Source organism: Gekko japonicus, unplaced genomic scaffold (genome assembly GCF_001447785.1).
Source record: "Gekko japonicus isolate JY-2015 unplaced genomic scaffold, Gekko_japonicus_V1.1 scaffold4548, whole genome shotgun sequence".
Taxonomy (NCBI): domain Eukaryota; kingdom Metazoa; phylum Chordata; class Lepidosauria; order Squamata; family Gekkonidae; genus Gekko; species Gekko japonicus.
The window spans coordinates 58,989-84,242 of record NW_015167680.1 but is presented as its reverse complement, the minus strand read 5'-3'; the positions used below and the strand labels follow the sequence as shown (position 1 = coordinate 84,242).

The 25,254-nt window shown below is 46.0% G+C and overlaps 1 protein-coding gene across 1 annotated transcript in view; it reads right to left on the bottom strand.

Moving 5' to 3' along the window:
- Positions 1 to 3,787: 3,787 nt before the first annotated feature.
- Positions 3,788 to 25,254, bottom strand: part of LOC107112927 (spermatogenesis-associated protein 16-like) — a gene marked incomplete at its 5' end in the record, with an annotated part of 66,009 nt that continues 44,542 nt past the window's right edge. Inside the window, one exon of the mRNA XM_015414137.1 lies at positions 3,788 to 3,910. Within this exon, the coding sequence (XP_015269623.1) occupies positions 3,788 to 3,910 (123 nt within the window). The remainder of the gene's footprint in view (positions 3,911 to 25,254) is intronic.

Here is a 25,254-nt window from a genome sequence, read left to right as displayed (position 1 = left end):
CCAAAGAATAATTAACACATGGAATTCACGGCCGCAAGAAATGGTAGTGGCTACAAGCATAGACAGCTTCAAGAGGGGATTGGATAAACATATGGAACAGAGGCCCATCAGTGGCTATTAGTCACAAGGTACAGATGGAAAACTGTGTCTGTGGCAGTGATGCTCTGAATTCTTGGTGGTTGGGGGGCAACAGTGGGAGGGCTTCTGAAGTTTTGGCCCCACTGATGGACCTCTTGATGGCATCTGGGTTTTGGCCACTGTATGACACAGAGTGTTGGACTGGATGGGCCATTGGCCTTATCCAATATGGCTTCTCTTACGTTCTTATGTTTTTATCCAACAATCCATGTATGGAAGACGGATGAAGTTTTCCCACATTCCTTTCTGTTCCTGTTCAAAATCAATATCTGATTGTGCGATGACTTGACAACTGATGACATTGTGACTGTGAAGTGTCTGCTGTGAAATGTTTTGTGCTTGAGATAATGCGGAAGCTGTTTGTGGTGTCTGATCTTCAACGGCCATTTTTAAAATGCAAGCCGGCATTTGATAATGTGTTTGCCGAGTTTTAAACAAGTCATTTGTTTAAACACTGTAAACTCCTCTCTAGCATCCTTTGGGTAGGCCCACGGTGGGGGGTGGGGTGGTAGTAGGAGGACAAAACTACCGGGAGTTCGGTGAGACTCTGGTCTGGCAGCAGCTATAAATTCAGCAGCAACTTGTCAATATTCTCCCCAGATTGTTCTCTTCTTCCCACTTCCCTTGTGTACCTGCACAGTCAAAAGGGTTGCCAGCCTCCACATGGGACCCGGAGATCTCCCAGAATTACAACTGATGTCCAAATGACAGAGATCAATTCCTCTGGAGAAAATGGCTCCTTTGGAGGGTGGACTCTATGGCATTATGCCCCACTGATGTCCCTCTGTCTCCCAAACCCCACCTTCCTCAGGCTCCACCCCCAAACCTCAAGGGATATCCCAACCCAGAGTGTGGCAACTCTAACACAGAGCAGGCTTCCCGACTCTGGGTTGGGAAATACCTTAAGATTTTGGGGGGTGGAGCCTAAGGAGGGTGGGGCTTGGGGAGGGGAGGGACCTCAGCAGGGTGCAATGCCATAGAGTCCACCCTCCAAAGGAGCCATTTTCTCCAGGGAAACTGATCTCTGTCATCTAGAGATGAGCTGTAATACTGGGAGATCTCCCAGCTGCACCTGGAAGTGGGCAACCCTAAGAAGGAGTGGGGGAGTCAGGTAGTTCTTGACCTGTGCCTGCTTTAAATGCCTGCTGCATGGCAACACTGGTATCCTTGGACAATGACCCAGCCCACCGAAGTCTGAGGTCTGGCCTAATAGCGGCTAATAATTGGCCCAGGCGAGCCCGACCTAGTCTGGTCTTGGAAGCTAAGCAGAGTCTGCCCTGGTTAGTACTTGGATGGGAGACCACCAAGGAAGTCCAGGGTTGCCATGCAGAGGCAGGCAAGGCCAAATCACCTGTTTGTCTCTTGCCTTGAAAGCCTTATGCGGTCGCCGTAACTAAGCTGCAGTTCAATTGCACTTTCCACCACCAATTGATTAGCTGCAAGTCACATGATTTGTTTTCATTACAATGTCCGGGATGGGTCAAGATGGAACAGAGGGAGGTGGAGAGGGAACCTCTGTTTGACTCTTGGTAGCCCTGCCCTATTTCTGCATCACTTCACGGGCATTAGAAAAATCATCACTGCGCACTGGGGAAACAGCCCACCCACATTCATGTGGCAGCAATACCAGACTTTAGGCATGGATCTGACAGGCCAGCGGACAGGCCTTGCATCTAGAAAATTAAAACATGGTCTTATATGGTCGGTTGGCCTACATCACGCCTACAGAGCATGGGATCCACCAGGCCAACAGCAGCCACCATAAGAACATAAGAGACGCCAATGTTGGATCAGGCCAAAGGCCCATCCAGTCCAACACTCTGTGTCACACAGTGGCCAGAAATACCAGTGCCATCAGGAGGTCCACCAGTGGGGCCAGGACATTGGAAGCCCTCCCACTGTTGACCCCCCCCAAGCACCAAGAAGACAGAGCATCACTTGCCCCAGAGTCCCTATCTATACCTTGTGACTAATAGCCACTGATGGACCTCTGCTCCATATGCTTATCCAATTCCCTTTTGAAGCCGTCCATGCTTGTAGCCGCCACCACTTCCTGTGGCAGTGAATTCCGAGTGTTAATCACTCTTTGGGTGAAGAAGTACTTCCTTTTATCCGTTCTAACCCGATCACTCTGCAGTTTCATGGAGTGCCCACGAGTTCTTGTATTGTGAGAAAGGGAGAAAAGTACCTCTTTCTCTACCTGCTCTTTCCCATGCATAATCTTATAAACCTCGATCATGTCACCCCTATCAGAACGTTCAGTCAGCCTTCTGTTTTTGAGGCCTGCATGGGAAAGGAACACAGAGGACGTTCAAGAGCTGCGTTGGTCGTAGCAAAGCTCTGGTGGGCTGCATTCAGCTTGTTTCATGTTGTCCGCAGTAGAACAGCTTCATTCAAGTCCAGTAGCATTTCAGAGACCTACAGGATCTTTGGGGTAGAAGCTTGGTGAGCCAGCATGGTGTAGTTGTTCAGAGTGGTGGACTCCAATCTGGAGAACCAGGTTTGATTCCCCACTCCTCCACATGAAGCCAGCTGGGTGACCTTGGGCCAGCCACAGTTCTCTCAGAACTGTCTCAGCCCCACCCGCCTCACAAGGTGCCTGTGGTGGGGAGAGGAAGGGAAGGAGATTATAACCACTTTGAGACTCCGTAAGGTACAGAAAGGTGGAGTATAAAAATAAACTCTTCTTCTTTTTCTTTTGACAGTTAAAGCTCCCTTCATCAGGGACTCTCAAAAGTGTACACCCCCTCCCCGCAAAATCTTATTGGTCTCTAAGGTGCCACTGGACTCCAATCTAACAGTAGCTAGTTTGGTAAGTCACAAACTGAGTAGGTCTGGTCTACATATTGGGAAGCAAAGGTCAAAGGGTAGTTGCTGTTCAATATTTTTTTTCCTGTGCATGTATGTTTGGCCTTTAAAAACAGAACTGCTCTATTTCATAATTCTTATAAGAATGGGCATGGAACAGTTGTCACTGGGGGTGTGGAGGGGGAGGTATTTGTGTATTTCCTGCATTGTGCAGGGGGTTGGACTAGATGACCCTGGAGGACCCTTCCGTGATTGTATGGTGCCTTCTCCAACAGAGTCTTCTCCAGACAAGACCAATGTTCCCTCTAAGCTGTGGAGTCTTGTGAGCAAAAGTTCTACTTTCTGAGCGACTGGCATTAAAGTTGTGAGGGAGCGATTTGGCTACTGCATAAATCAGTTTGCTCTGGAGCCATCCTTCCTGAGCTAAGACAAAAATGTGTGAGCTGGAGGCTACAAAATTGTGAACTGGCTCACACCAACTCAGCTTAGAGGGAACACTGGACAAGACCCACTGATATGAACGAGAAGTCCTGCATGAGACCAACTGTTGGTTGGATTCTGAACAAAATAAGGGATGGAGCAGCCATCCAAATTCTCTGCCAGGTTTGAATAAACAAGGCCATTCTGCATAAGAATCTAGTCAAGCATCCCATGGACGTTTATTCCTGTCAGATGAGACTAATGAAGAGCAGGAGCTCCTTGCTAAAGATGAGCTGTATGGAGGGGACACCTCATTAATTTGAAGGTGGGCCTTTGTTGTCCCACCTGTCAAACTCCCGCGATATTAATGTCCTTTTCTTGCCATCTCTGGCGCAGGGTGGGAGTCTCTTCCCCGGTAGGACTAGCAGGGCTGTTCGCTTTGAAGCCGCTTCATTTTCATTTTCTGCCTCCTCGCCGTTCTAAGCTTTTTGGTCTTTAAGAAACTATCTTCTAATTGGTATAGGAAGTCTTCTATAATTCCGACCTGCAGGGAAACATCAAAAGAATAGAGGCTGTCAGACAACGTTGCACCCGCCTGGTTGCGTATACTCAACATCCTTTGTTGTATGGATTCTATTCTTTCCCAATTGTTGAATTTGTACAAAATAACTGAAAACGTAGAAACTCTACCTCAAGTGCATCTTTCACACCCATCCTGTGAACTGGACCTCTACCATCCCCATTTTACCGGCGGGGAACAGAGTCTGAACCACACTGCTTTGCTTAAGATAAGAGGTGTGCCTTTCCCATGGAAAAAGATGAGGTAGATATGCAGACCTGAATGACCCTGACCTAGATGGGTCAGGCTAGCCTGGTCTTGCCAGATCTCAGAAGCTAAGCAGGGTTGGTCCTGGTTAGTACTTGGATGGGAGACCACCAAGGAAGACTGGTGTTGCTACACAGAGGCAGGTGAGGGCAAATCACCTCGGTTAGTCTCTTGCTTTGAAAACCCCACAAGGTTGCCACAAGTTGGCTGCGACTTGATGGCACTTTCTACCAGACATGCAAAGCTATAGATGCTCTAATACAGTCCCCTCCCAAGACACTCTTTACTTGGGACTGGTAAGGTAATGGCTTGCATTATGATTGCACCCAGGTATCACTGGGGGGGGGGGATTCAACCGGGACATTGTGAAAGAGGAGCTGAACCTGTTGCCCAAACTGCAACACAACCAATATCCAGCCTCAGGATTGCTTGGGAGCAAGGCAGTTCGGGGCCAGGCTTTCCCACTTCTTCTCAGTGAGGTCATGGAGGGCAAGAGAGTGATGCCCAGGGTATTGTCCCTCTGCCACGTCCCTCCAGAAAGCTCTAGTGAAGAACTCTTTCATTTGTTGTGAGGATTCTCTGGGCTCTTAGGAGTCAATTTTTTGTATTGTTGCTCTGGTATGAGTATTAGAGCCACAAGTATTTGGGTGGGGAGGAATGATGGTGGGAGAGTGCTGGGAGACCATTATGAGACATGGTTATTCTCATCACAGTTCTATAAAGTCACAGAATTTGCTGCTGAAGATACAAACTTCTGTGTTGCAAACAGGAATGGTTCTAAAACCACTAATAGACAACTCTAGTGAAGAACTCTTTCATTTTAGAGTTGTCTATTTTGTTGTGAGGATTCTCTGGGCTCTTAGGAGTCAATTTTTTGTATTGTTGCTCTGGTATGAGTATTAGAGCCACAAGTATTTGGGTGGGGAGGAATGATGGTGGGAGAGTGTTGGGAGACCATTATGAGACATGGTTATTCTCATCACAGTTCTATAAAGTCACAGAATTTGCTGCTGAAGATACAAACTTCTGTGTTGCAAACAGGAATGGTTCTAAAACCACTAAACGACCTCCATTTTGGGTGGGGGACTTGTAACTGTGTGTCAATGATGACAGATCCATGTGGGATGGACAGAAGAACACTTAACAACACAGGAGCCAATGACAATGGAGCCCAAAGAACCAATCAGGGCTCTGGTCTGGGAAGCAGAGTCAGTTAAGATTTGACAGTTGGAAGATATGAAACAGATAGGACACAGTTTGGTGAAGTGGTTAGATTAACAGGATAGTGGGCTAAGGACAATGTGTAGGGTTCAAATTCAGTTAACATTTCCCCTCAGTTTGTGTCATTTCAGGAAAGCTTTAATCTTGTTCACATTTTAAAATAGAAAAAGCCATCTTATCTCTCTCAAATTACCTCACCCCTCAGTTATTAGCCACAGTCTCGGGTAGGTTTTATGTACAAGCCAAACTTCTATTCCAGAACGTTATTCCCACTAGAATCCCCATTCCCCAGTGGGGAAGGCGGGAAACTGACAGTCCTGTGGTTGGTGTCTGGTGAGGTGAAATTTTAAAAGGGACTTGCCCCAGGAAGCATCACAACATGGCTACAGATCCTCAATCCCATCACAGAGCTACGTTTCCAAGATATCCTTGGCTGGATGCCGAGTCCATTAAACACTGGAAGTGGTTTAAAGCTGTAGGCCAGAGATGCCTTTAGGTTCCAGGCAGATTTGGATTGTGCAAATTGATGCCTGAATACATTCCTCGTGTACTTTGAAAGGCAGCATCTTTTTGGATCAGTACTGTAAGGGATATAAGGGCTTATGCCTTTATGCATTGTTGCCTTTAGTGGCTCTCTTCAGCCTTTTGAAGAGAAATGGCACCATCTGACAAATCATGCTGCAAGAGGCTCTGGGTGTGTGCATGCATGCATACATAGTGTTCTTTTTGCTCCCTCCGTGTGGATTCTGTTATTTCCCTGATGTGGGATAGACTGATGATAGTGCCTTCATTCAGCTTGCGCACATTGCCGCTGGGAATTTATCAAAATGCTGTCTTTAACTGGCATTGAAAAACAGCCACTTTAAAAGGAAGGCACGCCGGGAAAATTAATCTTGAGCAAGTTTTCCTGATAAGAAGAGAATGGCAAGAGAGCGAGCGCCGAAGCTTCTGGCGTTTGCAGGCTGAAAGGCAGTGCGGAGAGAAAAATGCGCATTCCACATTCCCATGGCAAGGACCATTTTTCTATTAAATCAAAATGAAGTTCTGAATAAATATATTTTCCCTGAGAAATATCGTTCACCAGAGGGTTCGCTAAAAGAATAAAGGATGCAAAATAACAATTCTTGCAGGCTCCATCCATCTTCTTTGAGAACAATCCAATAATTATTCCAAAAAAGTGGCATATTGAAATGTCTTCCCTCTGCCCCACCGCATCATGAAGAACTTTAAGATAATTTAAAATAGCACCTCTGTCATACAGATGTGAACTGAATCCAGCTGTCCCATATGGATCTTACATATACATATCTGCATAGCTGCACACAGTCATTGTTTATATTCAAAAGCACCGCTGTTCTCAGAAATGTAAATGGCCCAATAAAGCAAGCACAGGATGACTTGAGAATTTACAATTAATTAGACACTGTCACCTCATATCCTCGGTTTTTCCAATATATTGATAGAGGATCAATCTTCCTATTGGACTGCAAACAGCTGCATTCCTTTTATATATATACATACAATGCATCATTCTGACATCAACTTGATGGAGAACAATCCCACTCCATCGCTATAACACCCTGGCACTGCAGTATATGGATCAATCTGAGCACAGTTTACCATTGCAACTACTTAAAAGGTAGGACTTGCATCGCTGTGTGCAAAAGTGATTTAAAAACTGCACGCCATGGAAGCTATATCAGTTAGCAATGGAATGATGCGCTGTCTGCTCCGCTAATGTGGTTTAAACACCTCCCCCACTCCAAGCTTTGGTAGTTCCATGCCCATCATACTGTATGGAAAGCAGCAAGACAGCCAATGTGACATAGTAACAGACTAGGATCTGGGAGACCCAAGTTTGAACACCCGCTCAGCCATAGAAGCTTGCTGGGTGACCCTGGGCCAATCACTCTAATCTACTCCACAGGGGAGTGGCTATGAGAATGAAACGGAGGAGGGGGGGGAAACGATGTTGTAAGCCACTTGTGGAGAAAAGTGGGGCATAAATATATGCAAATATCTGTCTGCCTTTTTCACTGGGACTTGGTCCCAAGCTGCACTTGAAGTGACTAGTGGGACTCCTACACTTTACTGGACAGATTTTTAGAAATGAAACACAGATGTTGTTTGGAAGATTATGGGGCTGCAAACCTAAAGTGGGAGGATATAGGCCATTGTGGTTTGGACTCCTGAGTCGATTTATATATCTTGATAAAAGGCAACAGGGGGATACTTAAGAAACTGGCATCCCTTTAGGTTTTTTTTTTGTGGGGGGGCTTTACATAAAGCCAAAGTAGATTTAATAGTGGGTTGGATCCAGCCAGCTTTTTAACTCATTCTCACCCATTTCTCCTCTGCACTCCATACCTGTCTCACAAGGCTTTTACATATGCAGGTCCCATGATCCACACCATTGCCTTCTGGTAGTCAGAGCTGAAAAACTGGTTGGATTCAACCCCATGTGGTCCCATGATTATGCCGCACCAGGTTACAGCTACAGTATTTTGTATTTTGTATTTCTCCCTTGTCTATTAAAGAAAATGGCTTTGGAATAATCCTCTGTTATGGCATGAGAAGGAGCTGCGGTGGCTCAAGTGGTTAAGACGCTGAACTGCTGCAGGCTGTGGAAGGTCAGTAGTTCAGCAGTTCGAGAACCGGGTTGCCACATGACGGAGTGGGCTCCCGTCTCTAGTTCCAGTTCCTGCCAACCTAGCAGTTCGAAAGCAAGAAATTGCAAGTAGAAGAATAGGTACCACTTCGGTGGGAAGGTAACAGCGTTCCATGCACCTTGGTGTTTAGTCATGCCGGCCACATGACCACGGAAATGTCTTCGGACAGCGCTGGCTCTTCGGCTTTGAAACGGAGATGAGCACCGCAACCCTAGAGTCGGACTCAACTGGCTTTTGAGCAAGGGAACCTTTACCTTTACTTTATGGCATGAGAAGAGTGGAATGGGCTGTGGGCCACAGAACCGATTGCTATGTCATCACCACAGGAGATGATGCTCCTGCCATAACATTGAAGCCAGTCAAACTATAATTCTGACATAACAATTAACGTGCCTGCAGGCCGTCTGGGCACGCCTTGAATTATCTCCTGAACGGAATGGAAAACAAAACCACCAAGCCAAAAACAAAACAGAACATCCTTGCTTTTGACAAGGCATTAAGGGGTGGAAATGCTACCCTGAAACATCTGTTAGGGTAGTTATTGCATTCAGCACTGTTTGTTCATGGATTTTTGCCTGCACTTTTTTGTTTTAAAAAAGCAAACTGGAGCGTATTGTGGGTGAGGGAAGAATGTTGGCTCCTCTCTTTTGCCTTTTTACAGTTGCCAGTTCATCCAGCCTTCAGAAAGAAGAAGAGCTATGACGGTGCCTCTCCTTGGGAAATGCCAGCATTTTTTCCCCCCTGCTTTGTAGGAAAACGTTTAAAGTGTAAGACCTGGATGTCAGGTTGAAGAGATGCAGCTGGCAGGTGGCAACCAAGGGGATATCAAAGAGCAGGTCTTCATAGCAGCTGCCAGGGCTCCTGTCACAGGGAAAGGATTGTTTCCGAGGAAAGTACCTTCTAACTACAAAATAGCAGGAAGTGCTCAGAGTACATGTTCTGTGCGGCTGCTCTCTCATTTAAATGTGCTTTTAGGGTGTGCTGGCATATGCAACATTAGAGCAGCAGAGACACATGGCCTGGAAGGATGCCCCATGTGGCATGATTACATGTCCTGGGTACAGGTCAGCTCACACAGTAGGCACTTTTCATAAGTGGTCAATAGTTATGTGTGCCCTGTTTCTCCTGTTGGTATACAGCAAAGTCTTGTGTGCAACGAAGAAGAGGAAAGATCCTTTGGGGGGCAGCAAGGTCTAGCTAGACAGTACTGCAGGGGAGCTTCTCCTTGCCTGATTTAGCACTAGAGCTGCCTCGCTGTCGCGCCATTTGCCCCAGTTCTATTGGTCAATTTCACACCCGAAGCCGCGGGGCTGATTTTGACCCGCAGCTTTGCCCGATTTCCTCCGCAGTTTCATTGATCCTCAAAAAACAGGATCACGAAACTGGGGGAGAGTGCCCTGCCCCTGGAAATCTTAAAGCAGCCTGAGACACCCATACAATGTTAGATCGAGATCGACCAGTAGGATGGCATGGAAGTTGAGTGCCATGTTAGACGTAATGTTAAACTGATGTCTGCTGTTGGAAATCTGATTATTATTGTTAGCACCTTTTAAATACTGTTATTGCTATGGTTTTAGGATTGATATTTTATGCATTGCAGTTTTTATGTTGTTGTAAGTTGCCCTGAGCCGGCCATGGCTAGGAAGGCGGGGTATAAATATAGTAAATAAATACATAAATTTACAAGCGATTGTTTCGAGAAGACTAAGCCCCGTGGTCTCCTAGCTCCATCGGAGAGTGGGGTTAAGAGGATGGAGCCTTTGGGTTTCATTAACGCTTCTGAACTCTCCCCACCCCCCTGCATAATTTGAGCATGAATTTGAAAGGGTGTGATTTCAGGGCTATTTGAGGAGACGCAGAGAACTGTTAGGAATAACACGGGGGGGGGGAGGGGGCTGAACATATCTAGGGTTTCTGTGGAAAGGGCAACTTTGGGAACTCCTTACTACTATTTGACGTTGGATGAGTGTAAGGAAATTGGCTTCGGCCAGGGCTCTTTTTGTAGAAAAAGCCCAGCAGGAACTAATTAGCATAATAGGCCACACCCAACAGCAGAAACTCATTAGCATATTAGGTCACACCCCTGACAACACAGCTCATTAGCATACTAGGCCGCACCCCGATGTTACCAGAAGTGTGGTCATCCAGCCACGCCCACCTTTTGCTTCTTATTCTGTTGACTCTGTTTGTGGTCAGAACCCAGGGCTTTTTTTGTAGCAGGAACTCCTTTGCATTTTAGGCCACACACCCCAAAGTAGCCAATCCTAATGAGTTCCTGCTGTTGGGCGTGGCCTATTATGCTAATGAGTTCCTGCTGGGCGTGGCCAACTTGGGAGCCAGCCGGAACTCCGTTCCTGTTTCATTCCTGCCCAAAAATAGCCCTGGGCTTCACCTAGACAAGCTCCTCAGTGGGCCAAACATGCTGCGGGTGCAAAAGGCAAGGACCGCAGGCCAAATGAGGAGCCCAGGCCTGCTTACTGGCTGGCAGCAGCACCTTGCTTGGCTTTCTGTCAGCTGAGAGGAACAGATGGCTCCTTCTGGAAAAGGCCTCAGGTAGTTTTTCTGGCAAGCGGGCCCACCTTCTGTGGCGAGGGCGTCACGTTCCCACAAAACATCTGCTGGGTGCCAGGTTCTAAGTGCTGTGGCAGCTTCAACAAGATATAAAAATTGAGATTTTTTATGGAATGAAATATGTAAACAGATAATAGGCTCAGTGCAGTTTATTCCTTGTGCTATTTAATTTGATATTAAATCCAATTCGTTTTACGTCGCCTATAAATTTTCCTCGGTGCTTTGGATTTTAGCCTTGACAGCTCATAACGGCACCGCAGACATTGTCAGTTTTGAGAAGCCAGAGGTTGATCTCGAGGGCTCGTGAGAAGCGCTCGATGCCAGGAAAGGGGGAGAGGGAAGAAGCTCGTGGCATAAATAAATTGGTCAGACATTACATCCCTGACACAAAGATCAGGAGGGAAATTCTAAACGTCGACGCGGCTATCTTTAGAATTAAGTTTCAGGTTTTCCAGGCTATTTTAAATTATGTTAGCTGCAGCCTCCGGGGAAAGGCATGAAGTTAGTTTACATTTGCCGTGAGTTTATAAGATTTGTGTGGCAGCCTGAAGCAGGGCTGGCTCGTCCACAAAGCAAGACGAGGCAGGTGCCCGCGGGGGGCGGGGCCCCCTGCAATCTCCGTCCTTGCCCCTTCCTTCCAGCCATCTCTGATCCTGTCTGGGAGGAAGAGGATTCCCTTTGTAGTGGCTGAGCATAGTTTAGGGGTTAGAGAACTGGGCTACGATCTGTTAGACCTCGGGTTGCCATCTCCAGGTTGAGAAATTCCTGGAGATTTGGTGGTAGAGCCTGGAACGGGTGAGGTTTGGGGAAGGGATGAACACCAGTGGGGTATGATGTCATAGAGTCCACTCTTCAAAGTAGCCATTTCCACGGGGGGAACTGATTTCCATAGTCTGGAGATCAGTTGTAATTCCAGAACATCTCTAGGGGCCTCCCCCTGGAGGTTGCCAACCCTACTTACACCCAGATTTGCAAAAACATCCTCTGCCACGAAAGCTTCTTGGGTGTCCTTGGGCCAGTCACTCTCTTTCAGCCTAGCCTCCCTCACAGGGTTGTTGTTGTGAGGATTAAATGGAGGAGGAGAGAACGGTGTAAGCTGCTGTGGGGCTCCACTGGGGAGAACAGTGGGATATAAATATCTGAAACAAAAGATTAATGATGTCAATAGTCTACTCTCCCTGAGGCTGCTCTAAAACCAACAGGGCAAGCCCAGATGCAGGGCCTCCCAGATGCTTGCAGAGTTGCTTCTTCTTGTGAGAATTCAGCGATCATTCTGGCGGCCTTGGCACTGTCACGAGAATTCAGGATCCTCTGGAGGCCGTGCAAGGTTTGCTGCGCAGATTTCAGAAAAACTTGGAGGAGCAAAGAGGCAAGAAGTGGGATGGGGTGGGGTAACAGAAGCACCATAAGGGCAACGCCAGAAGTGGGCAAGGTGGGGCAGTGTTCCCTCTAGGCTGAGTCAGTGTGAGCTAGCTCACAGTTCTTTAGCCTCCGGCTCACACATTTTTGTCTTCGCTCAGGAAGGAGGGCTCCACCACCACCGTGGAAGTCACCCAGGAAAAGAGCAAGCTGGCCACAGCGGGGTGATGGTGTTTTTACTCCCTTTTCTCCATCACCATCACCAGCTTGCTGTCCTCCAAGAACTGAGGCAACCTGACTATCGCCTGAGAGAGTGTGCCCCACGCTGAGGAGAGAGCAAGAAGGCAGAGTGACCAAGAAGCCCTTCCCCTCACTCCAGGACCACAGGGGCTGGGCTAAGGTTTTTAGCAGGGGGTGGAGAGGAGAGAAAACCGTATGTGCTCAGAGTTACTCTGGTAATTAAACATGTTATGGTCTTATATTTAATATTAATAGTTATATGATTGCATGTGTGTTTGGTGGGGTGTTGCATAGGGCATACAGCAAGTATGTAGCTCTTTTGGTTGATAGTTGTTGCTGTTATTGTTATTTGGATTTATGGATTGCCCACCCTGCAAGCCGGCTCTGGGAGACTTACAGCCTTATAAACATTTAAAATACAAAATAATTGCAAATGTGGCTCTCCTCAAGCCACAGAGTGAGTTTTCTGTTTGCACTGTTTCCTAATTTCCATAATCCTTGTTCTATCACTCATCAATTTTGTAGCAATTTTAACATGTACAGGCTTTACAGATTCTATCCTGTTTCCCCATCTTCTCCCCATCTCTTCTCCTCTCTCATTAGGTGATTGCAGCCTTAAAGAAACAATCCAGGTATGACCTTCAGGTAGGAACAACCTTCAATAAGCAAGGCTGTTCCCAACAATCTGTTACGTCTCTTGCGGAAAAGGAGATTAACCACACCTCCCTAGCTCTTCCTGCCTTTGCCCTAACTTCGTAGTAGTTTCTAGTTGCCATACTGTCAGATGGGGCTGCCCCCCCATTTCCTCGGGGATGAAACCTGGGCGGAGTGTTGGACTAGGGTTGAATTCCCACTCTGACAGGGAGGCTGGCTGGGTGACCTTGAGACATTTGCACTCTCTCAGCCAAACCTACCTCATAGGGTGGTTGTGAGGTTAACATGGAGCTGGGGGGAATGCTGTTGTAAGCTTCTTTGGGTCCCTATTGGGGAGAAAAGAGGAGGAGGAGGAGAAGAGTTGGATTTATAACTTGCCCTTCACTCGGAGTCTCAGAGCGTCTTACAATCTCCTTCCCGTCCTCTCCCACAACAGACACCCTGTAAAGTAGGTGGGGCTGAGAGAGCTCTAAGAGAACTGCTCTTGAGAGAACAGCTCTGACAGAACTGTGGCTGACCTACGGTCACCCAGCTGGTTGCATGCGGAGGAGTGGGGAATCCTACCCGGTTCTCCAGATTAGAGTCCACCGCTCTTAACCACTACACCAAACTGGCTCTCAATGTAAACGCAATAGAAATTTATCTAAATAAGGAGAAGCCTTATGTCTTCTTACATATCGGCACCTGCAACTTACAGAGTGGTCAGTCTGACCCCCACTCCCAAAGGCAGTGGACAGAGTAGTGGTAGAATGTACAATTTAGAAATATTCACTTTTAAGGAATTGTTAAGGAATCGGTAATTTGAACATTTGGAAGGTTTTCTACATGCATGCGAAAATCGGATCAGACTATGGACAGAGTTAAGAATGCAGCTTGGTGATTTGAAACAGTCTTTGATAAGGGATAGAGTTGTCTGTGTTATCAGAGATAATGTCCTCGGGGAGCAGCTGCTGCATGTGGGAGATTTCTCCCAAAACAAAGCTGTTCCGATTTGCAGGGCCTCCGTGAACGTGAAGGCACAAGGCCAAGATCTGAATCTGGAGGAAAGCGTTTAGGGTAAACCACCCTGCAGGCTCTCATTTTGACCTGCTTGCCCACACCACAGTGTTGCCCATGCCCTTAAGCTAAAGCGGCAGAGTACAAGACGGTCATCTTCAAATGCAGAAATACTTTCCTCCCAAGCAATTGCTAGAGGAGAAAATGGAAAACAGACAAACATGCAAAAAACTGTGCAGTGCGGCATGTTGCTAAACTGTGCAAGTCATTTGGAAAAACTTTGATTTTACCATGGGAAGCATAATCATTTTGCTAGATGCTGCCAAAGCAGAGCACAAAAAAAATCAAGTGCACATTGTTGAAGATACCCTGATCAAGCGTTTTATGTTGAAGCATGAAAAGCAGGTGACTAGTGAATGGATTTTGTCAATGCAGGTGAATGACAGAGTTGTCCTGTTTAAACTGGATCCTGGGGCTCAAGTTCCTGTCTCAGCGGGGTTATAAAAATATATATCCAAGGCCAAAGCAAAAATCAGCAAAAATCGAAGCTGATGACGACTCTGGAATAAATATCCCAGCATTGGGAAGCTGTATTATGCGCGTCAAGTGCAAAAAAATACTGTGCATAAGGGTGTGAAAAACAAATGGTGCAATCCTAAACAGAGTTAAAAAGGTAAAGGTTCCCTTGCTCAAAAGCCAGTCGAATCCGACTCTAGGGTTGCGGTGCTCATCTCCGTTTCCAAGCCGAAGAGCCAGCGCTGTCCAAAGACGTTTCTGTGGTCATGTGGCCGGCATGACTAAACACCAAGGCGCACTGAACTCTGTTACCTTCCCACCGAAGTGGTACCTATTTATCTACTTGCAATTTCTTGCTTTCGAACTGCTAGGTTGGCAGGAGCTGAAACTAGAGATGGGAGCTCACTCCATCATGCGGCACACTCGGGTCTCGAACTGCTGAACTACCGACCTTCCACAGCCTGCAGTTCAGCGTCTTAACCACTTGAGCCACCGCAGCTCCTAAACAGAGTTACAGCCTTCTAAATCCATCAGCTTGGGCTTGGACTGCCCTGCAAAAACGGCTAAGTAATACAGAGATCTTCTCTTGCTCCACCTCATCTCACAGATTCTGCCACTGATAAAATGAGGAAATTAGGTTTTGAAAATATGGAATGAATCATCCTAAATTTCAGTGATGACAGGCAGTGTTTCAATAAATGGGAATAATTTGCTGAATAGTTCCAAAATTAATTAATAAAGAACTGATGGCCTGTCCAGTTTGTTATGTGCCCAATTCTGTTGGTATTGTGGAATCCTAGGATTGCCCGCTTCCTATGGGGAGGGTAAGAAGTTCAGCAGAGATGTGATGCCATAGAGTCCACCCCCTGTAGCTGCCATTTCCTCTAGTGGAACTCATCTCTGTAGTCTGGAGATCTGTTGTAATTCTGGGAGATCTCCACACCCCACCTGGAGGTTGGCAACCCTATGCAATCCACCCTGAGTCTGGGTGAGAAAAGCAGACTTTAAATGAAGTAAGTTTGGTGTAGTGGTTAAGAGCGCGGACTCTAATCTGGGGGGACGGGGCTTGATTCCCCACTCCTTCACATGCAGCTGCTGGTGTGACCTTGGGTCAGTCATGGCTCTCTCAGAGCTGTTCTCTCAAGGGCAGTTCTTGAAAGCTGCACCTACCTCACAAGATGTCTGTTGTGGGGAGGAGAAGGGAAAGGGATTGTAAGCCACTTTGAGACTCCTCCAGCTTGTGAAGGGTGGGGTATAAATCCCATCTCTTCTTCTCTTCTTCTTAAATAAAATTTTAGTTAAAAAAAATCAACGCTATAAATTTAAACAGGAATAACTATGCAGTAGCTTTCTTGGCTTCATTCAGCATCTTACAGCAGTAAAATTTATTTTATTTTTTATTTATTTCATTCAGCTTCTATACCGCTCAGACCCGAAGGTCTCAGAGCGGTTTACAGTTGTGCTACAAGCGTAGATAGGTCCTAATGGCCACATTTATTTTTTTGTCGAGGGGTGGGGATGCCTACCAGCACCCGGGTGGGTTCGTTGTTCTCGGCTCTCCTCCGCGGTCCACTGGGTCGGCGTGCATTCGAGGTTAATCCTTCCCCAGCGTTGATCTTTTCCCGGCGCACGGCTTGCGGCGGCCCGGCCCAGCTCTGTACGTGTCCGACTCCGCTACGCCTGCGCTGTTCACGCTGCCATGCGCTTCTCCGTCGCTCCGCCTCCTCTGTCGACGGGCGCCGGGTACTGGGCGCAGTTGTCTCCATCGGCCACCAGGGATCGCCGCATCGCACCGCCACACCACCGTTGCCACCGCCATTGCTGGTACCGCCGCCGAACTCCACCACGTCCCCACAAGGAGGAGGGTGCCCCCTACCCTACTAAGGGTAGGTACCCATTTATCTACTTGTATTTATTTAACTTTCGAACCGCTGGGTGGGCGGGAGCTAGGACTAGGGCCGGGTGCTCACCCTGGCCGCGGTGGGTCTCGAACAGCCATAGGGCTGTTCGCTATGATGTTACCTGCAAGCGTTGTTATTGCTTGCGCCACCGCTCCCTTACCCTAGAAGAGGAGAAAGGAAGTCAACTGGTGTTCTGTTTCTGGTAGGACATGAGGAGCCCATTTCAATGTCCAACCTATGTTCCCAGCAGTTCATGGCCTTCAGTTCCCTGGCATAATAGGCAGGTAACAGTGCAATCCAAATAGGTCTACTCAATGGGTGTCACTTCCAGAAGATTGTTCCTAGGACTGCAGCTAGGGTTGCCAGACTCTAGTTGTGGCCTGGAGTTCTCCTGAAACAACAACAGATCTCCAAAATACAGAGATCAGTTTTCCTGGAGAAGATGGCTGCTTTGGAGGGAGGACTTTATGCCATTATACTCCACTGTGGTCCCTCCCCTCCTCAAACCCTGCTGTGTCCCTAAGCTCCACCCCCAAATCTCTTGGAATTTCCCAACCCTTAGCTGGCAAATCTAGGTTGTACGGTAACGGATCTGCAATTGACAGGCATGACTGGTTAACTGAGTAGAGCTGGGCAACTGGAAGGGTATTTTGGGGAAAATCTGTTGAGAGCTTGTTGTGCTGAGAGTTCTCGCCTCTGATGTTGCACTGCAAAAGGGTGAGAGGCCCTGAATGTAACCTGCAAACTGGCCCCCACCTTTGGGTCTTGATGTTTCATTAATTGCCTATGAAGTCTTTTCTCATTTCTGGGCTATCAAGGCATATATTCTGTCAAAGGGCTGTGGCTAAAGCGTATTTATTTTCCATTTTTGCATTTTCACCCTTGCTGTCCCTTAATCTTTGACGCAGAAGCTGCCTCTTTCTGCTTTCAGCGTAACACCAAAGGAACCGCGAAGCACATTTCATCCTCTCATGCACATTAGGGAAAGAGGAAAAGTATAATTCGCTCTGTAAATGGCTAGATGGAGGACAAGTCAATTATTCGACATTATATGTTAATTCCAAATTGACTACAGCAAAAGGAGATGGCCCGTGGTTCATTTATCCACAAAAGGAGGCGAGTAGCACACATTTAACAAAAAACGCTATTATATTACTCTGCAATAATGTGAGGAAATTACAAACAGTTGAATATTTTCTCTGCATTTATTAAGCACTGTCTGGTGGCAACGCAGTCTCTTTCCACAAGGTAAGTGGATTAATTTGAGGACAATGAACTGTGGGATTGCTTCTCAATCAAGAGCAATGGCTTTTAAAACCCAACTTTCAAGGGGATGTTTTTACTTGAGTTTTTTTTTTTAAATTCATTCACTAAGCTATATTAGATGGGAAGAGTGTCTAACTCTGCCACGAGATAAGAAACAACACAACCCATGTGCATTTACCATGTTGCCATACTTCAGAAAATCACTTTTATTTCTCAGATTCTTGTGTAATGAGCTTCTATTGGGGACATAAGTGGAGAGTTTGGAGGGCTCAATAAATTCCGATGTGTAAACCATATTCTCAAAAGTCCATCTCTGATTATATGACTTCTTCCTTGTGTTGTGACTGTTTTGGTTTATTTCTGTAACCATAAATAATTGTGTAAACTTTCTTCTATCCATAAATAATTGTGTAAAATTTCTTCTAGGTCTGCTGATTCAATTTTTACTATGTCTTGGATTTTTAATCCAATCCACAATCCAAACCAGGCCTGCCACTTGATAGTTTATTTTTACATTTGGAACTGATAACCCTCCTCTTTTTTCTCATCTTGCAGTATTTTAAAACTTATTCTTGCGTTTCTGCCATTCCAAATAAATGTATCTGTCTTTGCCACTCTGTCAGTGTTTTTTCTTCCTCAAATCCTGGCAAGACATGTATTTATTTATTTGATTGATACCCTGCCCTCCCCACCAAAGACATTAGAGATGAAGGAATTAATATTCAATAATTGCTACCTCACCAATCAGCTTCAAAGTTAAAGATGATTATGAGCACAGAAGGTGGGGTTTTAAGAGATATGATAGCTGATTACAAAACAAAAAGATCATCTATTACGATGGATATACAAGTTATTACTTCAGTTAGAAACAGAAGAACAACAAGTGAAAAATGTATGATTAAATGGATGTAGAATTTCAGAGAGCAGAGTTATGGGGAAACGGTTATGGGAAAAAGAAATTAAGTTTATAGCCAGCCAAGCATTAAGAGAAAACTAGTATAAAATGTTCTTCAGATTCTATATAACTCCCAAGGATATTGAGAAAGTAGACAAAAATTACAAAGGAAAATGCTGGAAATGCCAAGATATTGATGGAACCTTTTACTGTATGTAGTGGACTTGTAAAAAAAGCAAAAATATACTGGAAGGAAATATATGGGAAAATGCAGAACATATTAAAATTTAAATTCCCTATGGAAACAAAGAACATGCTATTAGGAATATTGCCCAACTAATTACCAAATGTTTTGGAAGAGATATTCAAATATATGGTGACAGCAGCTAGAATCATCCGTGCAGTAAAATGGAAATCAAACATCTGCCCAAGCTTAGAAGAATGGGAAAATAAACTTGCACATTATGTAGTAATGGTGAAATTAAACACCTATTTGAGAAACAGATCAATTTTGAAATTAGAGGAGAGATGGAGTGTTTATTATGCAAGCAGGAGACAAATTTAGAATGAGAATAGTTTAAAAATTGTATATAAATGTGTTGCTATGCATATGAATATATTATAATGCAGAAATAGAATGAGAACAAGTTTTGAATATAAGTGTATGAGAAAGTGGATTTTAAACAAAGATATCTTTAATTTTTATCTTATATGTGAGATATATAATAGACTTTCCTGTAAGCTTTGCTATATTAAACATTATAGCTAGGATGTAGAAATGTTGAAATATATAACGTAGAATATGCAACAAGGAAATTAATACTATAGTTACAACATAGATTAGTTATTAAATTTGAAACTCAGAATGTTTGAAATAAGGACCATTGTATTCTATAGAAAATGTCTTAAAACTATAATGAAGGGGGTGTTGGGGAGAAATATTTACTTTTTCTGCTCTATATATCCTGTAACATATAATCCTGATATTTATAATTTGTCATATAATCCCTTCTATATCATACTTTGCTTTTCAAAAATAACTAAATACATAAGTCTACGTATCTATATATCAATATCTATATAAAGAAACAGCACAACCTTTGTTTGGAATGGAGAAAGAGATGCCCATTCCTGACTTGAGCTATCTCCACTGAAGCGTCTTGTAAAGGGCATACACAGTTGGCTAGTTGGTAAAGAAGGGAAAGGCAGATAGGAAAGAATGTCAGCAGATGCAGTGTTTGTGTTTTTTTTAAAGGCTCAGTCAAAGCCTCATCATAGATTTAAACAGTCATACCGGGAGGGAAGGTGGCATGGTACAAAAGGTCCCCTCCTCGCTGTTTTAAAATAAACTGGCCTGGGCTGAGTCTAACTCTACAGCCGAGGCTGAAGTTGTGCATGAGTCCAAATTATGTTGCATGCTGTTAGAAGACTGCCTCCTCTCAATATGCAGTAATGGTTTGTCACAACTGAACACAGTGAAGGGAAGCCATTTTTTGTTGTTTAGCTGGCAAAACACTAATTTGCTAAATGAACTGTCCCACTGTCTCTTATGGAATCCCACGGAGAGCCATCTGTTCCCTATCCGTACATCTATTTATCAACTCCCGTGTCTGTCTGTGGACATGGAAGGTGACACACTGGGGAGCTGGGCCGCATAAGAGAAGATCTCTCTCTACCAAAGGTAGGGCACCTCTATCTTTGTGAAGAAATTAGAGAGGAGGAAAACACCCCCACAACTCGCACACACCTACAGCAGGCCAAGGATTTTATATATTTACAAGCGGCAAACCTGAAAAGTACTGGGTTCGCCGCATGGAGGACTCGGACGACGACATGAGTTGCACACGTTTATTGTACTTAACGCAAGACTAACTAAAATGGCCCTGCAAGGCCAACTATATACACACCCACCCAGCACAGCCTTAGTCCATTGGAGGGTTTGAATTTCCCGCCAAAGTGGCTATTGGTTGGGGCTGGGGGGAACTAGGATCCTATGTTTCTATTGTCCAGGGGAGCCAAGCTCCTGTCTTTGCCGTGGACCCCTAGTGGCGGTCCGCATACATAACAAAACCCACAAAGACTTGTGGGAGCATCTCATTTTCCCTTCCCCACTATTTCCTCTTTCCATTTCCTGAAAGCCCCCATAGTCCTTCTCCTTTTCCTGTTTCCTTCTCTCCTTCCCACACACTGTCCAACCTACCTTATCTGCCCCTCTGTATTCTGCTTTCCTTCCTTCCCTCCCCTGGCAACCTCTGCTTGGGAAAACTGTGTCCCAGTTGCACAGTGCTGACCACTGGGCCAGGCTCAGTTATGCAGTGGGGACGGAGGGCACCCACTTTCCCCTGATCCCTTTCCCCATACTATTTCGTCTTTCCGTCTCTCGGACAACCCTCGTGTCCTCAGAATTCCCTCCTTTCTTCTCGACTTCTTACCCACCAAGCAATCTACCTTTTAACTGCCCCCCATTCAGCTATGTTTATTATTTATTTACTTCATTTATACCCCACCTTTCTCTCCAATGGGCATTCAAAATGACTTACCTAGTTTTCCTCTCCTCCATTTTATCCTCATAACAGCCCTGTGAGGTAGGTTATGTTGAGAGAGTGTGACTGGCCCAAGGTCACCCAGTGAGCTTCCACAGAAAAGAAGTGATTTGAACCTGGGTCTCATAGATCCTACTCTAAAATTCTAACCACTACACCACACTGGCTTTTATGGGATGGCTGCTTTTGAACTGTAGCAAGCAGCCAAGGCTGGGGGTGTCATGCAACTCACTGCTGGGCCTTGTCCCAGTAAAGGTCAAAAGAACCCTAGAAAAGGCCCTGCCCCCTTCCCTCAACTAACAGAAACCAAGGCTTCAAGGCTGGCAGTGCTGTTGCTGTTGCCCAGTACTGAGGACATTTGTTTCTTAAAGCTACAGGCACTGCTTCTGTCGTTTTAGAGATTTTAAAGTCCCCAGTGTGATATCTTTTTTAGGTATCAGTTTTTTCTGCAAACCTGGGGCATTTTTTAGGTTTGTAGAAAAATCTATCTTGTCTGTTTGCAGATTCAAAGTCCAGATTTAAATATCCTCCGATTTGGCCATGTTGAGTATTAGATATATTGATTACATTTTTGCTTGAAGGAGCTTGAGGATAGTCTATTGTTCTAATTTCTCTTTCTTCTCTGTGAGATGGTTTAGGCTAAACTTCTCTGTGAGATAGTTTAGGCTGAGTGACACTGACTGACCCAATGTAGTCCAGTAAGCCCTATGGCTGAACAGGGATTTGAACCCAGGTCTCCTATACTTTACTGTGACCACTACACAATACTGGCTCTACGCTACAAGGATTGGCCACAGACATTTCTTGCAAGTTGCTGTGGAATGTTCTAGGCAGTGATTTATAATGCTTTGTCGCTGGGACTGCAAGGGCAGGAACTTTGGATGACTGAGAGAATACCAACAGCCTGCCAATGGTTTCCTGTCAGCCTGACTGTCTCAGGAGCCTAGGCTGGCTGGCTAGGCTGGGTTAACTTCAGCTCCCCAAATCAGGAATTTTGGCCTCATCATGAGCTTCCTCTGAGACCAGCTCTGTGTTCAATTTGTTCAGAGAGAGAGGATCAAAGAGAGCTCCACTCTCCTTTCCTGCCAAAATGACTGTGAAGGCTGGATTGCTTTGGTACTGCGGGGGGAATGTTCTCTGTCCCCTGAACTAAACGCAAGTTGTTGCATTGCTTTGGGGGCTGCAGAAGCTCTCCCTTTGCCTATGAAACCATTGCATGGGCAACAGAGTGCAACTCTTCCTTGTTGGTGGAAAGTGCTGTCACGTTGCAGCCATCTTATGGTGACCCTGTAGGGTTTTCAAGGAAAGAGATGACCAGAGGTGGTTTGGCATTGCCTGCCTCTGCACAGCCACCCTGGACATCTTTGGTGGTCTCTCATCCAAGTATAAGCCAGGGCTGACCCTGCTTAGTTTCTGAGATCTGATGAATCGGGCTAACCTGGGCCCTCCAGGTCAGCGTGACTCCTCCTTACTAGTAAGAATGTATGAACATACAAACAGCTGTGCTGTATTAGACCGATGGCCCATTGAGTCAGGCATCCTGTTCCACACAGTGACCAATTAGAGGCACCTAGAAGGCCTAAAAGCAGGGTTCAGAGGCCAAATTCTCCCCATTGTAGTTGCTCCTCACATTATTTAGTCTTTCTTCATGAAAAGATGCTCAATCCTCTTGGTCACTTTAACTGCATTTTTCTGCACTCCCCCCCCCTTTTTTTCTGCCCCCCCCCCCCCCCCCGATCTTTTTGACATACGGCTACTGGTAATGCACACAAGTATTCCAAATGTGGCCACGCTATTGATCTGCATTAGGGCATAATGATACCAGCTGGAGGTTTTGTGGCAGTAACAGTTTTCAATCTCTTTAACAGTGCTTAGCACAGCATCGGCTCTTTTCACCACTGCTGCACATTAATGCTACAATCCTACGGAGGTCTACTCAGAATCCTACGCAGGTCTGTTCAATGGAGCTTACTCCCAGGAAAGTATGCTTAGGACAGCACTGTTAAGTCAGTTTTTCCATGGAACTATCCAGCACAACCTCAAGATATTTCCCAATAATTCACTACCAGTTCAGACGCCATCAGCATATACTTAAAGTGAGGATTGTTTTTGCTCCAAGGTGTGTCACTTTACATTTACACCGAGCCTTGTTTGCCGTGTTGCTGGCCAGTCAGCCACTTTGGAGAGATTCTTTCGGAGCCCTTCACAATCCATTTTTGTTCTCGCCTCCTCTTTGGGGGCTGGGGCTGGGGGAAGAAGCCATCTGGGCTTTGAATGACTGCAGAAATCAAGCCACGCTGAACATGGCAGGAGCTGGTTTCTAGGAGGTCTGGTTATATTCAACCCAGTTTGCAACTTGAATGCACAATTACTGCTTGATGGTAATGATGAATTGATGTAGAAGAGAAAATTGCATCTTAATGCTTACAGCCTTTTAGTGGAGCAACAAGGGGATTGGATAAACACTGCAGGTCCTCCCCCTCCCCCCCCAACATTCAGTGTTGTGCTATCCGAGCATGCTTCAGAGGGCACTCTTTAGCTCTGAATCCATCCATTCCATATACTAGAGCTGGCTTTGTTCTCCCAATTCAAGAACTATTGAGCCATAAGGGGGGTGGGGAGAGGTGAGTCAGGCCTGTGGTGAGTCAGGCTCAAAAAAGAGGTGAGTCAGGCTCAACCTCCTGACCTTGTGTCCGTTCAGTCAATGAAGAGGGGATAAACCCGCCCCACACTGAAGCGGAATGCGATTTCTTTGGAAGACACAGCTTCACAACTGCAACCAAAGTCGTTTTTCCACTGAAGAGGAACGGTGTCAGCAGAGCTTCAGTGAACCACTAACCTCAGCAGCAGGTAACATTCTTCACTCCTGCAAATTTGTTTCGCTTCCTTTTAGCACCACTCTAGCTAGCCAGGGACAAGGCTGCTTAATTTCTAAGACAGCTTGCCTGGACCATCCAAAATCAGAAACCACTAAGCAGAAGGCCATGTCTCTGATGTTCATCCATCTCATATCTGACCGTGAAAGCTCACAGCTAGGGCTGCCAAATGCCCCCGGAGGGCGGAATTCCCCCCGCTTTCGAGCCCCGCTTTCCGCTCCCGCGGAAACATTTGGCAACCCTACTCACAGCGCAGGGTCTCTGAAGACAACCTCCACCTTCAGATGGCTGGCTTTTAGTTACCCTCTTCCTCTTTAGATGTTTAAGAACATAAGAGATGCCAGTGTTGGATCAGGCCAAAGGCCCATCCAGTCCAACACTCTGTATCACACAGTGGCCAGAAATACCAGGTGCCATCAGGAGGTCCACCAGTGGGGCCAGGACATTAGAAGCCCTCCCACTGTTGACCCCCCCCCCCCCAAGCACCAAGAAGACAGAGCATCACTTGCCCCAGAGCCCCTATCTATACATTGTGGCTAATAGCCACTGATGGACCTCTGCACCATATACTTATCGAATTCCCCTTTGAAGCCATCCATGCTTGTAGCCGCCACCACTTCCTGTGGCAGTGAATTCCAAGTGTTAATCACTCTTTGGGTGGAGAAGTACTTCCTTTTATCTGTTCTAACCCGACCGCTCAGCAATTTCATGGAGTGCCCCCGAGTTCTTGCCCCCGAGTTCTTGTATTGTGAGAAAGGGAGAAAAGTACCTCTTTCTCTACCTTTTTTTATCATACCCTCCCTGCTTGAAATGTTGTGTTTTTTTTTAAACCCCCTAATGGGGGCTTAATAATTACTGCAAACTGATCACTGCTAGAGCCTGGGTGAGAGCATGTCCACCCCTTCCTTTGCTGAATTAGTTATTAGAGCTAAACGCCATGATGAGTGCTCGTGCAGCGCTGTGTGGCACACAACATTCACGGTAAGGCTCTATTCACACAGCCACAAGCTGGACCCCATCCCAGTTTACACAAACGCCCTCATTGCTTTAGACAGAGAGGAGTTGGAACTGGCTGGATATTCAGTTCCTTTGTCTTTTCAAGGGTTCAGTGAGGAAGGATTTAGGGTCAAGCGAGATGGTATGCGTGACGTGAGTCGGGTTGCTCTGACCCAACTGGCAGTTGCACAAAATACTGGGGAACTAACAGGAAGTGGCGGCGGCCACAAGCATGGACAGCTTCAAAAGGGAATTAGATAAGCATATGGAGTGGAGGTCCATCAGTGGCTATTAGCCACAAGGTATAGATAGGGCCTCTGGGGCAAGTGATGCTCTGTCTTCTCGGTGCTTGGGGGGGG